Source organism: Hipposideros armiger, unplaced genomic scaffold (genome assembly GCF_001890085.2).
Source record: "Hipposideros armiger isolate ML-2016 unplaced genomic scaffold, ASM189008v1 scaffold_80, whole genome shotgun sequence".
NCBI lineage: Eukaryota > Metazoa > Chordata > Mammalia > Chiroptera > Hipposideridae > Hipposideros > Hipposideros armiger.
The window spans coordinates 1,773,965-1,791,792 of NW_017731430.1; the positions used below are offsets into that span (position 1 = coordinate 1,773,965).

The following is a 17,828-nucleotide window of genomic DNA, read 5'->3' on the forward strand; positions in this document are numbered from 1 at the left end:
ACCTGCCCTATGAGAAAACGTTTATCTATAATTAGCATAATATTTATACAGTAAAACTGACTTAATGCTCACAAGCACATACTTACTTTTACTATTGTCTTAGGGCGTTTTTTAAAAAATAGTTTTGGCTTTTCAACCACAGGAAGAGGTGGAAGTTTCTTGAGCTCCTGTAAGACGGTGGTTGCAGCGCGCTTCTTGGAGAGCTTTTTGCTATTGCCCTCTCCTTCTGCAGAGAACTCTCCCACAGACACCCGAGTAACAAAGCTTTTCATATGTGGTGGTCCACTCTCTTTAATAACCTATAAGATATAAATAAAATATTAAAGAACATACAGGCACCTAAGATGTGTTCCCATCTTAAGATGGATCTTTCTTAGTGGTCATATCATGAACAAAACCAAAATTATTAAGAATTATGCCAAAATCATAGGTTTCTTTAATAAAGTGATTATGAAGGTATTACATAGCTCATTTATGATATTTACGATGCTTAACAAGCTGAAGTTGAAAGAACAGAAATCCAAATAAACCCATTCAATTAATACTCAAAATTGTTTTTCACTACTTTAAATTAATAGGCAACTCTAATGGTGGCATCCCGAAAATTAATAACGTAAAACATACCACATTAGATTAGGTACATAGGCCATCGAGAATGAGAATGTGTATATAACTGTGTACACGTCTGATTTTCTCCTCTGGAATCAGTTACTGGAGGACGAGGGCTATGCCTTGTTGGAGTTCCATAAGCCATAAAGCATCCTACATGGGGAAGTCTCCCAAGAACAGCTGATGGGTGAAATATAACTTCTTTCTGATGGAGACCTCAAAGGCTGTTTTCTACAAAGGGATATTTACTCTCTGTGATGTGATCTTAAAACTGTAAGTAGATAAAGCATCAAAGTATCTAGCTTTCTAGAGGAATGGGTTATGCATCTGTTGGCTACAAATGTTCCCAAACCCTGTGTGATGTGCTCTTTTAAACTATGACAACTTTTCCAGGAAAGATGCCCTCCAAAACCTGAGTGCTGAAAACTTTAGTCTCCTTCAAAATTATGACCTATAAAAGATACCCATTTAGTTAAAGAGTTTATTATTTATCACTATATGACAAGTTGGTCTTTTAATATCAAATATCAATTAGGAAAATAAAATTTTAAAAAAAGCATAATTATCTCAATATTGCAACAATACTGGGAAAAGGCATTTATGATAATATGCCTAAATAATGTAGGTTTACTCGTCGAAATACAACTGTTTCTTTTAAACACTTGGATGGACATCCTCCTCAATTAAAAAAGAGCAGTATATACTGTACTGACAATAGAGAATATCAAATATCTAACCTTTTATTGCTCACATTAGATAATTATGAACATGTATGTTGATGCATCCAAGGACTTCTAAGACGGACAAAGCCGTTCCTGCTCATTGCAGCCTTTAAAAGGCCCCGTGTCCAGTACTTTCTGAGCACATGCAATTACTTTTCATAGGTTCTCCATAATTGTCCCATCATCTCCTGTTGCGCCCAATAGGCCAGACCCTCAGGCCCATTCTCGCTCTGCCGTCCCCACTTTGCGGCTTTTAACCTGCGACAGGCTGAGAAATCAGATAACCCAACTTGGTGGAATTCTGTCTGAGAAGAAACCAACCAGGTTCTCGGCTGAGGTCAGCTGATCCTGCCAGTGCATTAAATGTGGGCGCTTCCTAGTAAGTGAGCGTCGCACCATTTGAAGGCGGATACCCCACAACTGTTTCAGCTTGTGTCTTGGATTTTGCCTATGTTCTAGATATTTGAGTTGCAAAATTAGTAATCTCAATATAGGAGGTATTATAATTAAACATTTTTTTCTCTTTTAAATTTCACACAATTTTATGTTTTGTGACATATTTATCTAGTCGCAAACTATTATAGACAGCTGCTTAATTACTTCTAAGTGACGTATTAGTAAAATTTAAACATTGTGGCAACAAATTTAGAAGACACTGAATATAAATATATGTGTGTCACTAAATATTAATGTGAATATTTTAAATTTGACCCTACTAAAAACACCAAATCCTATAGAGTACTACAAATTTACACTCAGGAAACAAATTTTATGATAAACATTAAAATATCATATACACAAATGGCCCTTAGTACAGAAAAGCCAAAGAGATTAGCAGGAATCCATGATATTATAATAAGTTCTGTTCTCCCCAGGGCCTGTATCATTTCATGATAGCAAGCGTGAACCTAAGGAAGCACATTAACTCTTTCAGGATACTAGTATAGCAGCTAATTTTGTTTGTTTATTTAAATCACTGGGCAGTGGGGGAGGGGACTAGAAGATCTCTACTGAGCACATACCTCAAAACTGACGGGCATATTTCGCTTCAGAGCAATTTCGAACACTAAGCTGATCTCCGATTTATTTGCATCTTTGTCATCATCCATTTCTTTTCCTGATTCGCCATTCTAAATCACAAAACACAGGATGACACTGAATCTTCACTGTGTAACACTCTTCACATGTATTCTACAATCAAGAGGGCCTATCTAAAATAAAAGAAGTCAGAAACAGAACTGCAGGCTGGGTCTTGTGGGTTCCTACAGAACCACAACAGTCGAGGGCTTTGCCAGGAGGCTGTTTGTTATTGGGTTTTTAGTTTTTTTCCTCAAAGTAGAACGATAAATGCCAAGTGTGAAAACCTTGTGCACAATTATACACTAATTTGAGTTTATCCTCTATCCCAGATCCAGGTCTCTTTAGAAATCTTTATTTTCTCTCTCTCTCTCTCTCTCTCTCTCTCTCTCTCACACACACACACACACACACACACACACACACACACACACGCAGTACCTCCACTGGTGTTATAACGTGATATTTAATCTTCCATGAAAACAAAGTTGCAGAAAAAAGCACAGGAAGCAAACCCAGATTCTGGGGCTCTGTGTCCGACACTGGCACCAAATCCCTTATTTGACACATACTTTTGGAGGGAGAGCCTCATATATGCTGAACATAGTGTAAAAATTAGAGATAAAGAGACAGTATTTCTGCTGTCTAGGGGCTTATGATGTAGTGGGAAATCAGTTACACGTCCTAATGAAAGTGTACAAGGAGAAAAATACCTAAGTCTGCCATGAGCCAAGATAAATCTCAAAGGAGAAGGAACAACAGGTTTGGGGAAAGAGGGGTGTAGAGGTTGAACTGTGCAGCTTGAAATAATTAAGTGGAGAACTCAGTAAGATGACTTATAAGACATGCCTGCGCTGGAGATGCTATTTTGAGGTCAATAGAGAAAGTAGCTGAAGCTACGAGAACGGGTGAAATTATTCAAGAACAGCCTCACTATCCTCATTTGTAAAAATGAAGTGGACTGAAAGGCCCCTTAAAGATCTCCTCCACTTTAAGTTTCTCGATTCTAGATTAACACAACACAATCCATGCTCAATAAAGGCAGCATTAAATGCAAGGCAAATGTTTCTCATCCTTGTACACATTCCAAAATCCTGAGGTGCCTGGGAAGTGAACTCCACAGGTGACCCCCAAGTTCTCAAAGGCAAGGTCATCCGAGCACGAACACAGGAGTCTAGTGTAGCAGAGAGGTGATCTGAGAAGCAAATCATAGGACATCACGACTCTCATCTTCTTTCTTATCAGAAGATATTATTTCTTTGATTTGTAAAAATGCATTTATTTGCCTTTTCAATACACTCACTGGGTACCTATCAGAGACTGTCAGGTGCAGCAGAGCCTCACCTGAGGAGATTTTTCTGGAATAGGTTCGTTCTGCAGTGCTTGAAGGGCTTTCATTGCAGCATTGTGTCGAGCAGCTTGTCGAGTCTTTCCTTCCCCAAAAAATTCATTATTCCCTACGGTCAGCTGAACATAAAAGATCTTCGGCATTGGGCAATGATACCTAACATAAGAAAATACTAACGTTAGCTCCATAAAAATCACTCTGCAATCATTCATAAGATTTGTTTTGTTTAAAATGATACCAACGATATACTGTACTGTATCCTCTTATTAACCCTAATAAAGCTTTAACCTCACAAATGTATAAAAAAATCAAATGTGAGTCCATCTGTCTATAGGTAATAAAGAGTGTATACTGATCTTTGATCTCCATGAAAAACGTATGATAGAAAACATTAAACACAATATCATAAAACTTATTTAATTCTATCACAAAAGCTTCCTGGAGAGGAGTTTTCAGACATGTTTTGATGGACATGAGCCAAAAGATCGAGCGCTGACCGACGGGGAGCCACAGAGGCTGGAAATGAGCAAGTCCACCTGGGTGACAACACAAAGGGCGCTGTGCTTTTAGCAGAAGAGAAATAAGATCAGAAATCTTATTTCTAAGAAGCAGAGACATGGAGTGACTACTCCCAAGTAGTAAGTACTTTGCCAAGTAATAAGGAGATTAGATTCTACATAAAAATAGGGAGTTTAAGCCAATTCTTAGGCAGAAAGTATAGTTTAAAACATGTATTCAAGGTAAAATTTTTAGCAGGTTTGTGCTTCATGAGACTGAGGTAAAGAAGCGTGACTAGAAAGCTGCAGTGATGCAGACATGAGGGACTAAAAGGGGCTGTAAGAAGAAAGAACAAACCTAGAAGAAATGAAGAAGGAAAAATTAGGAGGCTACACAATTAAAAAATCCATTCATGCAACAGTTATTTATGGAACACCTTCTATGTGACAGGGGAACATGGCCGTGAACAAAAACACACCTTCTCGTAGACAAGACAGACAATAAAGGAGATGCATATGTAGAACATCTAGTATGTTAGAGACCCCTGTTAAAGTAATGGAGGGAAACCTCAGAAGTGGCAGGGAGGACAGCCAGGGAGGGAGGCATCGCTGACAAGACTGTGGCTGTAGACGACCTGAGAGGGAGGAGAGCGTGCGACCAAAGCAGAGAAAACGCCAAGTGCAAAGGTCCTGGGACAGCAGCACGCCACCATGTTCCCGTAATTCAGAGGATGCCCATTGGTTAGTTAAGGGAGTGAAGGAAGGGAAGCTAGGTGATGAGAAGAGGTGGCCAGAGTCCCCTAGGGCCGTCCTCAGAAATCACAGTAAGGATCTGACTTTAACCTGAGTGACATGGCCAGTCACCAGGGGGTTCCGAGCAGAGGTGACATGATCTGACTACTCAGTTGAAAACAGGCTGCATGGCCATGATGGCAGAATCCAGGACATCTCTCAGGAAGCTACTGGAATAACACAGAGGACAGGCAGCAGCGGCCTGAACTGGAGTGGCAGCATGGGAGTGTCAAGTGGTGGATTCTGGATGAATTTCACAAGAGGAGGGATAGGGTTTACCCGCGAACTGGCGCTGGAATGTGACAGAGGAGTCAAGGATGACCCCGGGGTTTCTGACCTGAGCACCTGGAAGATGGGTACTGTATCCTGAGTTGGTGAAGACTGCTAAGAAACAGGTGTGTTGGGGACAGGTATGAGCAGCTCTGGTTGGAGATGTTACATTATCAGGCCTGTCAGACATCCAGTGCAGGCGTCAAATGGGCAGTTGGATTTATGAGTCTGGACTCCAGGAAAGGGTTCAAGGAAGAAATCAAATCTGGGAATCACTGCTCTATAGATGGAATTTAAAGTCACAAGACAGTAGTAAGAGCTCTGTGAAAAAGACAGAGGAGGAAAACCAGGCAAGCATGGTGTCCTTCCTGAAAGCCAAGTGGGAAAAGGTGTATCACGGAGGAGCAAGGGTCAGTTGTGTCAAATGCTACTCACACATCAAGTAAAATGATGGCTGAGAACCATGACTGCTGAATTGGGCAATTGAGCAAAACAAACAGGATCGATTTTGATGGAATGGTGGATTTATAACTGTAATGCTGAAAAATTAAGTAAAAAAAAAAAAAATCACTCCAGTGCTGAAAAACATCTGTTTCCAAGCAAAAGGCAGTCCAGTTGACATCCTACTAAGTTTTAAATGATTATTGGACATCCAAGTAGCAGTGGTCTATATTCAACCTGCGATACACTGGACAGGGCCCATCGTTTAAGAACTCACCAGGCAGATGGGACTAATCAGGGAAGGTTTTCTAAGGTGAGGGGCTGGAAATGTGGCTAGGTGCTGAGGATGCAGATTTGGGAGGCAATAATTGAAACCATGCGCCTGGGTAAGTACCTGGAAAGGGGAAGTAAAGGAACCAAGAAGGAGAGCCTAAGGCTGGGGTCTGATTAGTGCCCATGATCAAAAGGCGGGGAAATAATAGACGGCAGTGAAGGAGATGAAAGAGGGTCGGAGTCGGAAAAGAAATTACAACACAACATCAGGGAGCGGGGCAATCAAAGGGAGAGGAGACATCCAAAGTATGGGGGGAAAAAAAAGAGAAAAAGTCGCTGTTTTAAATTCTTAAGAGTCAATTTTCAATTTTCTTGGCACACAGTTTTCTATTAATTTAAGATAAAGTATTTTAAATGTGTTTTTATTATATGTCATATGTTCTCATTTTTATTGGCAAACATAAAAAAGTTAAAGGAAGAAAAGAGTCGCTTATAGTACAAGACTACATGCAAAGATGAAGAAGTATTAAAATTCACCATCTTTTTTGCTGTTTGGTTACAATAACTGTGAGACTGCAGGCTCCTGTTACCTAGTTAATTTTCGATCCCTTTAAGGCAGAAATTTTGACTGACTAATATGAAGAATGCAGGTTATCTTTATTCTGTGTCCCAAAAGATTCCTTTTTCCCACCTCCGCAGACCTCGATGCCTATCTTACACTGGTTCCACTAAAAAACCTTCACACAGACAACCTGAAATCAGAAATTGACTCCCGGGAGTATCTATGGCCAGTTTTCACCATCGGGCGAATGTTTACAATTAATTATACACTTCTGAACAGAGAGCCCACAACTGGAATGCTAACAGACCTTTAACTACAGTAGAGGGAGAGGGCGCCTCTGTAATCGCTAAGGCCTGCTGACAATTACACAACTCCTTTCGGTTTGCCACAGAGACAAACAAAATTTCTGTTCATTATAACTTTACTGGAATATGATGTCATAACGCATAACCATACTGAAACAATCTGCTGATTTTCTAACCAAAATATTAATTGTACACTAAAGAACCCTCGGGGCCTCTTCCTTTTTTGGCCATCAACTATGGCTCCACGCTTGTGTATGTGCGTGCACGGGAATCCATATGTATATATAAATGATACCACATAAATATCAGAGGGAAAAGTAGGTTAGGTTGTGTTCTTAAACATTCTAGCACGAACAACAGGAAATGCTGAGGCCAGACGCCTGACTTGGCTCATTCCAGTTTTACTCCAGCCTCTCGCTGAACAATGATTCTTCATAATCTACCCCACGCAATTTGAATACCTTGTCTGTCACATCTCCTCATATCATCATGACAATTAAGATTAACCAGAGCACTCTCGCTAATGGTACCCAGGTTCAAGTAAGATGGTGAGAATGTTTTGTGTGTTAGGGTCCTGGTCTCTAAACACTTATTTCCTTTGGTAAAGAAACGCTCCACGTTGATTAACTTTAAAAAGGTTGCTGTGTTCTATTGAATGGAGTTTCTCGTTCTATTTTTGTTTATTTCAACCATTAAGCTCCTTTTTGGTGAACCCCTTATAGTCGATGATATACATACTTCTACAAAGTAGTACATATTCAGCTAATCTTACATTGCTCCTCTTGAATGATTTTTCTTAATTAGAATTGTGTGACCAATGCTCAGATTCCCCACAGTGATTACTGTTAAAAGATGAGCCAGGAAAACCCTGCGAAGTGCGGTCCCACTTTCATCAGAATCTTTAGTGCTTGTCAAAAATGCAGATTCCTGGGCTCTAAGCCTGATTTGCTGAATCAGTCAGTTCCTGGGATGGAAGAGACTGGTTCCCTCAGATTTCCCTGGGGAGTCTGTACAGCAAGTCAAGGGCCCCTGATCCATGACAGCGCCACAGCCCACAATACAGCTGACGGAACCTGACAGTCGCTTCAAACCCCACGAAGGACCACATACAGTCCCTCCTTACAGCACCGCCAGTAGGGTTCTTCTAGCACCTTCTCATGTAATCCTCACAGCAACCTGGTGAGACAGATGTCCCCACGGTCACCTTGAGAGGTAACCAATGTCCCCAACAGAGTTGCTGGGAGTCAAATTAAAGTCTGCCTAACTTTAGAGCTCAGAAAGCTCTTAAGGAGCTTCCTGAACATCTGCCTTATCCTCTTCTATTTTTGTTCGTATTGGCTTATGAAATTGGCTATGCATACGTACTCGGCAGGCCAGAGCTCTTTCTAAACCTAAGGCCCACTAACAGGCTTCGGAGGTGTTTTACTGAATAGCTGCTGAAACAAACAGAACTCCATGATGAAGCCCTATGTTTTTACAGTATGTCAAGCCAAAGCAGAGTCAAAACTAGACCCAACTGAGTGACCTACCGAGAGTGAAAGTGAGGATGGACATCATGTGCACACGGCCTAACCGTCTACATATGATAAAGGCTGCTTGTAAGGCCTTTTCTCCCCATAGCCTTTGGCCCTCTGTCTGCCAGAAGTCTTACAAAAAATAAACAAACAAATAAAGTTTCAAATAAAATAAAAACTTCCTTTTCTTTGGATCCCAAAAAAGTCTTTAGATTCGGCCTATTTTCAAGATATCAAAAGTTGATATGAAAACAAGGAAATGAAGTATACTTGGTTCCTTTGAATTAAGATTAGGCGCTCCTTATAAGGTTTTATTTTGCTTTGTTTTTGAATAAAGGGAAATATTTTACATTCTTATATCAGTATTCTTACAAGAATGTAAGTATTATTCTTATATTTGACCGTCGGTTATAACAACTTTCTACACCACATGCCTTTGCTACCCTCCCTAAAGTCACTTCATTAATGCCCTTTTTATAGACTCATTTTGTATTATCTTTGTAAACTAGAATCCACAGGTCCTCCCTCCCATTCTGCGACCGCCTTATTCTCTAACATCTCCACTTTCCTAAGTATCACTTTTATAAGGTGAGAAAGACATTTTCCAAATAACATTAGAACTTTTAAAAACTGAAAAATAATTGCCTCATTTTATTTGATAGCATTATTCATAAATCTCAACACAGCTTAAGTGTTCATATCTCTTCTACAGGTTTATGTCTTAAAAATATATGAATATGTTATCTTCTAATCTAATAAGGAGAGGCTTTGGGTTTCTGTGTTTATTTCTACCACTGACTTAAAACAGAAATGTCACTTAATCTTTCTATCTCAGTTTACTTATCTGTAAAATATTTGCAGAATCTATGTTTAAAGAGCTCTAAATGCCAAAACTTAGAATTCAAATGACATGTTGATTATTTTGACTCTTTGCACACTTTTTGGCACTGCTAAGCATTCTTTTTCTTGTTATAGAAAAATAATAGGTTTTATCAGAAAGCTATAAAATAGTCCTTGGCATATTGTCAAGCGTGTACGTATATAAAATGTCTATATAGGAAAGGGTTCTTTCTCTATTTACATCTATAAATTTTGAAAATATATCTTTTATGGGATCTGAATGTTAAGTCTCGAGGAATTTCAAAAATTAGGACCTATTAGAAAAGATTCACAGGGCAGCTGAAAAAAAGCTCCAAGAGAGTTGTAAGGATCTTGTGTTTGTAGAATTATTATGTTTAAAATGCCTAGGAAAAAACACAGAAAGATGTGCACTAAAAGCTGGGATAGGGTGTTTTGAAGTGATGGAATTATAAATAATGTTTCCTTTCATAATTTCAAAATTTTTAAAAGAATACGGTTGTACTGGAGTATAAACAGAAAAAAATATTTAATTGAAAAAGGTCTAGTCCCTGTCTAAACAAATAAAGGTAAATCTGTGTCCAAACTGCAAATTTGATAAACACATGGAATGACTTGTGGAATACAGAATAAGCGCGACAAGAGGAAATCAATTATACTGGGATGCTGACACTAGGACCACAACAGGACCACGGAAAGCAGAGCATGTTATCAACGAGCCCTATTTTTTAAACACACAATCACCACCCCCAATCCTACACTTGGATCCAGCATAAACCTATTCTAGCCACTTCCCTAAATGGATATCCAGATAGTAAATCATCATCGTCATCATCACCATGGTTACAGCAAAAACATAAAGCACTCACTATGTGCCAGGTATGACTCCAAGCACTTACATATTCATCTCATTCAGTCACCAGAACCCCAACTTGAGTTTACACATTAGGAACAGAGATGTGAACTAGCTTGCCCAAAGCCACCCCACTTGTACCAGCATTTGAACCCTCTGTAGGCTACTGGTCACATTTTTACCGAAGTGAATGCTGGGGGCCCCCTAAGAGTCCAGGAGACTGATTTGGCTGCAGTCCTACTGCTCTCTCTCATTCTGTCTCCTCTCTTAACCCACCCTTTTGGGACCCATGCTTAAACACTGATGTCCCCATTAAGGAAATACCAATTAAAACCACAATGAGATACCACTTCACATCCACAAGGCTGGCTATAGCCAAACAAACAAAAACAGGAAACAAGTGTTGGCAAGGATGAAGAGGAACCACAACTCTTGTACATTGTGGTGGGGATGCAAAAATGGTTCGGCCACTATGGAAAAGTCTGGCAGTTCCTCAAAGAGTTACCCTTTGACCCAGCAATTCCACTGCTAGGTATATAAACCCAAGAGAAATTAAAACAGATGTTGAAACAAAATAAAAGTACACACAAATGTTCACAGCAGCATTATTCATAATAGCCAAAGAAAATGGAAATAACCTAAAGGTTAATCAACTGATGAATTGATAAATAAAAAAAATTTAAAAAAGAGGGTATTATATAGCCATACAAATCAATGAAGTACTGACACATGCTACAATGGGGGTGAACTTTGAAAACATTATGCTAAGTGAAAGCTAGATATAAAAAGCTACATATTGCATGATCCCATTCCTATAAAATGTCCGGAACAGGCAAATCCATAGAGACAGAAAGTAGATTAGCCGTTGCCAGGGTCTCGGAAGAAGGGGGATGGGTGGGAGGGGTAAGGGGTATGGGTTTCTTTTGGAGGTGATGCAATGTTCTGAAATCAGATACTGGTGATAACCACAACATTGTGACTGTAGAAGCCACGTAATCGAACGCTTTAAATGGCTAAAATGGTGAATTTTATGTTATGTGAAACAATTTTTTTTTTTTAATATGGCTACTCCCTAGGGTTCAATCTTCTGTTTCCCACAGACAAGGCCATCTTCCCAGGTGATCTCACGTATTCCTAGTTACATTCTTGGCAGACTCCCAGAAATTGGCCTGCCAGATTGGAGGGGGGAGGGGCTAAGAGGCACCCCTCCCTTTACACACTCTGGGAACTCAATAACCAGGTCTTCCTCCTGTCCTGAATTGCTTGCCTGGGGGAGGACGCGAATCCAATTATTAATTCCATAAATATGTATTAAGGGTCTAATTCACACGAGGGAAAAGTGTTCCAAGCAGATAGCAGTGCAAAGGCCCTGGGGAGGAAACACACTGGGCGTTTTTTGAGAAAGCAGCAAGTGTTCCTATACCTGGACAGTAGAACGTCAAGGGCTGAGAGGTGGGACATTAGGGGTGAGAAGGAGCAGGCAGCAAATCAGGACTTAATTCCACATATGATGGGAGCCACTGGAGGGTTTGAAGCAGAAAGTGACATGATCTGATGGCTGCTGTTTGCCCAAAGAGGGGCAAGGGGAGAGCAGTCCGCAGGCCACTGCAGGGTCTAGGTGAGTCATCTCTGAAAACACAAGGCTGAACCGATGAGGCGAATACAGTAAGGATGCAGGCAGAGCTCAAAGTCCACTTAAGGAATGCGGCCATCATGTCAAGATAGAACCAGCCAGCATAGCTCTGTTTTTCTGTAGCTTCCTGGCTACAGAGTCAGAGTTCCGGTCTTGCCAAGCATCAGTGACCATTCCAGCTGAGAGGCACTCTGAGAATGCAGGGACTCAGCGACCACAGGACTGGTGAGAAACGAAGGATCAACTCCAGCGAAGCGCAGCCCTGCAGGAAGGCTGGAGCCTTCCTGGTGGTTCTGCTCAATGCTTTCCAGAAACTTAGGCCCCGGAGGGCACCACCCTCCTTCCCGGCCTTGCTACAAGCCTCTAAGCTGGACAGATGGCATGCAGCAGGAGCAGCAATGCATGCCTCCCAGGTGGTGGGTGACAAGCAGGGGGTGCTGGAAGTGTGTCCACTTTGTAATTGAGAAGAAGGGCCAGACCATGTTGCCGTCATCTGAAGCGTCATCTGAAGCAGACAAATGGCACTGGCGGGGAGGATGGCACAGGAGTGGGTTCCTCAGGGCAGCATTTCTCAGGGGGGCCCCACACGGACACCAGCAGGGCCTCCTGGTGGGGCCTAGTGCAGCTGTGACAATGCAGATTCAAGGCTGATGAGAAGTGGCCTCGGGGTGGAGCCCCGGAATCGCCTTATTACCGAGCAGCCTGGGTGGCTGGGATGCACGCTGACTCCTGGGGAGCACTTCCTGCAGGGTCTTCCTCCCTTCCTGTGTTTGTGAACATGAAGGCTTCTGAGTCTTCAGTACGTACTTTGTACCTTGCTGCCTCTAACACGCTTTTAGCCGATTCTCTGGCAATTTTCCAGATGAACAATTGTATCTGAGCTGCAAAAATATGATAACTTTTCCTATTTCTTTTCACATTTTATTCCTTTGACTCCCCTGTGTTGGTCTAAACCTCCAAAAGAATACTAAATAGCAGTTGATACTGGACTATCTTGCCTTGTTTCTTACTTTAATGGCAAACTAGTATATACTCATTAAACATAATGCTGCCTATTGGTTGGGATGGGATGGGGAATAGTATATGTGTGTGCATCTATATAGTTTATAATGTTAAAGAAGTATTCAATTAGTCAAAATTTATTGAGTTTTCAAAGTCAAGGATCAGCTTTTAATGTATCTTTAGCATCTGCGTAGATAGCTAGCAATCTTTACTTTTTAATCTCTTAATAAGTTTTATTAACATATTTTCTAATAGTGAAACAATTTTACATTCCTGGAATAAATTCCACTTGGCTGTGGTGGTGGTTCTTTCAATGTATTGGCAAAATCTGTTTGCCAATATTTCAATTAGGATTTTTCCATTGATAGTCTATAAATAATATTGATCTGAGGCTCTACCCTTCCTTGTTATTTTCAACTGGCATTGTTGAGCTAGACAGTTATTTTTGATTGCCCAAAATAATTTGTTTCCTATTTTTCAAAGGCTCGATAAAATCTCTGTGAAACCATCTCAACCAGCGGCTTTTCTTCAGAGGTGGTGCTAGCAAGCTATTTGACAATGTATCTATCCTTTTACTTCTGTAGCAATTGGGTCCTTTTTTCTCTTCTTTTGAAGTCAGTTTTGGTAATTTATGTTTTCCTACAAAATCACCCAGTTCACCAGGTTCTGAAATCGTTTTCCATGGAGTTGCACCAAGTAGTCCTTTATGAGAATTTCCATTTCCTGTGCATCTGTAGTTTTCTCCCCATTATTTTGCATATTAGTGCTTTAAACTCACATTGGCTTACTTTGATTCGAGTAGATATATTTATATTTTATTGGTTCTTCCTAAGAACAAGATATTGGACTCTGCATGTTTCTCCTATTATTCTTCTGTTTTCAATCTATTTCTGCATTCATTTTCCTTCGTCAGACTTATTTTGGTGTTCCTTTTCTAACTTCTTGTGTTGGATATGTAATTTTCATGGTATCTATCTATCTATCTATATAGATTTTTTTTAATGAATTTGACTTCTCATAAGCTATATGTTGTTTGTATTGTTTTCAAGAGGGAAATACACTATACAGTGTTTCCCAAATATTTTTGGTAATGAAACCCTTTTTTTAGTGAACTATCATGTGTATTCTATGAAACGCGCCTTGAGATAAGCTGCTTTAGGTACCCCACCTCGGTTAAGAGTCTGTGTATTCTCCAGGTTACCCGTTTGACTCATCCACTAAAAGTTTTTTGTCTTCAATGTAATAGAGATACTTCACATTTTAAGAAATACAATTAAAAATGTTTATCAAGTACTTTTACAAACAAAGTAAATAAACAATAAGGGGGAAAGTGAACAGAAAAAAAGCTCTTTAGGTTTTACACTAATGTCAGCTGGCTTTAAGTTGCAACTGCTAGCTCTGTGAGGGACTCTGATAAGAGCACTTCCTTTCTCTAAAACTCAACAGTAATACAGAAGATTTTTATCTGTAACAACTGTCTCAACCTTGTTCAGGTGGCAAACCAGTAGGAGGTGTATTTTTCATTAACTATCACATATCTGTGTATTTACTTAGGGACAATTTTCAAATACATATATATGGTGTGTCTGTGCATTGGGGGTAGACTTTGCACTTTAAAACACATTGATAACTTGTTTTAAAGAAATCCAACTTTAAGTTACTATGTATTTACAAAATACTGCATGTCAGCAGTCCAACAGCAGTCCTACATTTAAGAAAATTATGGAAAATATGGCTTATTTTTTCTTTGATTTGTAAGAAGACTCTCATTATTCAACTCCATCACCAGGTCGTGTTTGGTGAAGGGCTGTCTGAGAATGTTCTTTGAACACCACTAAGGTAAAGACTCTCAAGTCCTTTCCAGAAAGAAAATGGATCCTGAAACTGGTTCTAGAAAATATTTTACATGCTTCTGTTTCCTCTTTACCATTGGCCCAAAACTACATGCTTTTGAGACGTTTAAGTTTAAAAGTAAAAAAAAATACAAACATATCAGATTATATTTTCAGAAGAGGTTTCACACCCTTCTTGGATATAATTAATTTTGCAATGTCTAGAATAAGAGAATTAAATGGATGATTGTATTTGCATGGAAATCTTCCAAGAGCTTTAGAAATTGTTTGCTTTGTTACAATGTCCAACCCAGACATCTCCTTCAGTGCCTCTGCTGATCAGAATTAACTATCAACGTTGGATGCTTGCCCACTTCAAATACTCCCCGAAGTAACATGGAGACATTACATCAGTGGTATTACAGAAAGATTAATGTGCTTTGTTTGGAGATGCAAACAGTAATCAGGCTTATTGCATACTTCTACTATTTTGATTTTTTAACCCAAATCTAAGGGAATCTAGTTGTATATGTGCATGCAGTTTAATGATAACAATAATATGTAGTTAACAGATATTCACTGGAATATAAAAAACTTACTTGGCACTTTCCCAGCTAATTGTTTTTACAGCTTGACTTCACTTATGCATTAGCTACATTCATAAAAAGGTTTACATAAAGCAAATATTTTCATACTAAATCCCATTTTCCCACTGTTGCCCAATATTAAAACTTGAGTTGTATTTCTATAGGAAAATGTTGGCGTCAACACATCATAAAAATTATAATTAAACATCTAAACATGTATGCCAAGGAATAGGTATATTTAATCAGTTATTTTACAGACTACATTTTAGCCTCTCATCTGCAATAAGAATTAATCAAATAAATAATCAATTTGTTTCATATTCCCACAACCACTAGGACACATATGTTTTTAAAAATGCAGTTTTTTGTGACTTCATAGAAACTGAAACTAGAAATACAATTTTTTAGCTGGGATTGCCATGGGAAGATATGTTTTCAGATAGATTCAGAAAATGCAAGTAAGCTCAGATTATTGATAATCATTCAAGGACTTTAGAAATGTCTCCTACTGGTATCACAACCCACACCAGGCGACTTATTGCAACTGTACAGATCCTCTGGAGCCAATACCATCGCCTGACTCAAAGTCTATTTTTCAAAGAAATGAGAAAAAAAGACTTGCTGAACTACCTGGATCCTGTCACAGTATAAAGTGTGAAAAGCACCTTTTTGCTAAAACAAAAGAGTATCTAACACTTTTAGAAAACTCCCCTACTTTTACTAACTTTGAGGTGATGCTAAGCAATTTAATTTGTAGTCATTTTCAATTAATTTAATTTTCCGGCCTCCATCCTCAGGGGGGTACTATGTAGAATGCAGTTCATCTATGCTGCCCTCTTCCTGTGTTCCTGCAGGTAACCCAGATGCGCTTTCCATCAATATACCCGTGTGAACAGCGTCTACTCCAGGATGTACTAAGCTGAGAATCATCAAATCCTGTTCATCTGTGCCACGTGCCCTGAGGCAAAAACATGGCAACAAATAAGTAAGGTGATACTTATGACATGCTGTTCAGTCTGACTACACACATGGGGACAGGCTGAGTCACACTCAGAGCTCTGAAAGGCTAACAGGTCTGATCGCTGATTATAACGGTTTATTCCTATTGATAAATACGGATAAGAGACTGCATTTTTGTCATACTGCAAATTCTTTTCAATGGGCAAAATAGCTTTGGAGGATATTCTTAAAGAAGTCTGTCATATCCTAATATTCCCAAAGAGCAGATGTTGATGAGTTAGCACAGTTTTGCAGGAAAAGCCTGAGCTTAGAAGACATAGAATCCTGGGCTGGAGAGCCAGCTCAGCCCTTTGCTGGCTATGTAAGCCTGGGTGAACTCCACACAGTGTCAGATCATTGTAGGAAATCATAATTGTTGCCCTCCTTTCTGGGCAACTACCCCACATCCTTCTCAGACATTCCATGATGCTTCTGTGACGTGTCAGCACCTCTGGCACTATTTGTTACAACCTGGGGACCACACCACTAGCTGCCCATGAAGTCTGCTTGGAGAGGGCCAGGAAAGGGCTGCAGGTATGCTGGCTGATCTGTAGCCTTCCGTTTCACGCAGGAAAGCTGGCCGACGGCTCATTGGTCACACAGGAATGCCCACGCACTTCCAAACATCACGCAGTGTTTGGAAGATACACGATAAGTTCAGATGTCATGGCAAACCAGGGAGCACAGCTGACTAAACCGTCAGAAGAACTTAATGTAACATAAGGAATAATGTTACTTTTATTACAGTTTTGCTCTTACGTCTTATAGGACATTTGTTTACATGTTTGGGATTATATTCTATCTTTATGGACTGCTCTGTGACCTGTTGGTCAGCCACGGTGCAGGAGCCTGGTAACTCATTTATCTTTGAAGAAATGCATCTTGACCGGAGAATGTGAGAGTCAACAAGTAATAAGGAATAAAGAAAGCGTGTGGGTCAAGGTTCTGATAACTGAAGCCAAGAAAAAGCCTGGGAAATTAGTGGGTGATAAGCTCCCAGGAAATTCAAACTGAGAAAGGCAGTAACCCATGCTGAAAATAATACCTTAGATAATTAAATATATAGTCCAAACAGGACTGCCTTAGAGAGAACAGTTAATGAGTAGAAGTTGCTCGTTTTCATCTCAAAGAGAGAGAGAAGGGCTGAGGAAGAGAAACAAAAAGCATGAAAGCAAACAAGGGTGAAAAATACCAGATGATATTAAGTGTGACACTAAGATTATTTTATTCCATTAGAAATATAGGCTATTGAAACTCAGCATAAAGAACTTGTCTGGATTTAGGAAAGATCAGAACATAAGACAGCTTTATGTTTGCTTTAACGTGGGATATGTAGACAACTAGAAAGTTCAATAGAGTAAAAACTCTTGTGCCTTTACTGATTTGGAGAAAGCCTTCCAGTATGTTCTTAAAAAGACAGGGTGTCAAGCAATGTCAATGAGTCATTGAAACCCAGTGTGTTAAGGCTCCAGAAATATCTGAGGAAGTAACACAGAGAATTCTGAAAATTTGACACTCACATGGGACTGAAGACTGTATCTTGAGCAAATTTTATTTACTACGCTTTTTGTTATTCTGACGAAAAATCCACTCATGAGAACAAAAGCAAGGCTTGCAAATAAGACTGTACAACCTTATCTGCAGAGGATGACAC

General features: G+C 39.7%; 1 protein-coding gene across 10 annotated transcripts in view; it reads right to left on the reverse strand.

The window, feature by feature from the left end:
• Window positions 1-17,828, reverse strand: part of STAU2 (staufen double-stranded RNA binding protein 2) — a 233,840-nt gene that overhangs the window by 154,501 nt on the left and 61,511 nt on the right. For all 10 annotated transcript variants that reach the window (XM_019643612.1, XM_019643608.1, XM_019643615.1 and 7 more), the window contains 3 exons: window positions 3,753-3,912; window positions 2,354-2,461; window positions 87-299 (listed from right to left, as the gene is read on the reverse strand). In XM_019643612.1, the coding sequence (XP_019499157.1) occupies window positions 87-299; window positions 2,354-2,461; window positions 3,753-3,912 (481 nt within the window). The remainder of the gene's footprint in view (window positions 1-86; window positions 300-2,353; window positions 2,462-3,752; window positions 3,913-17,828) is intronic.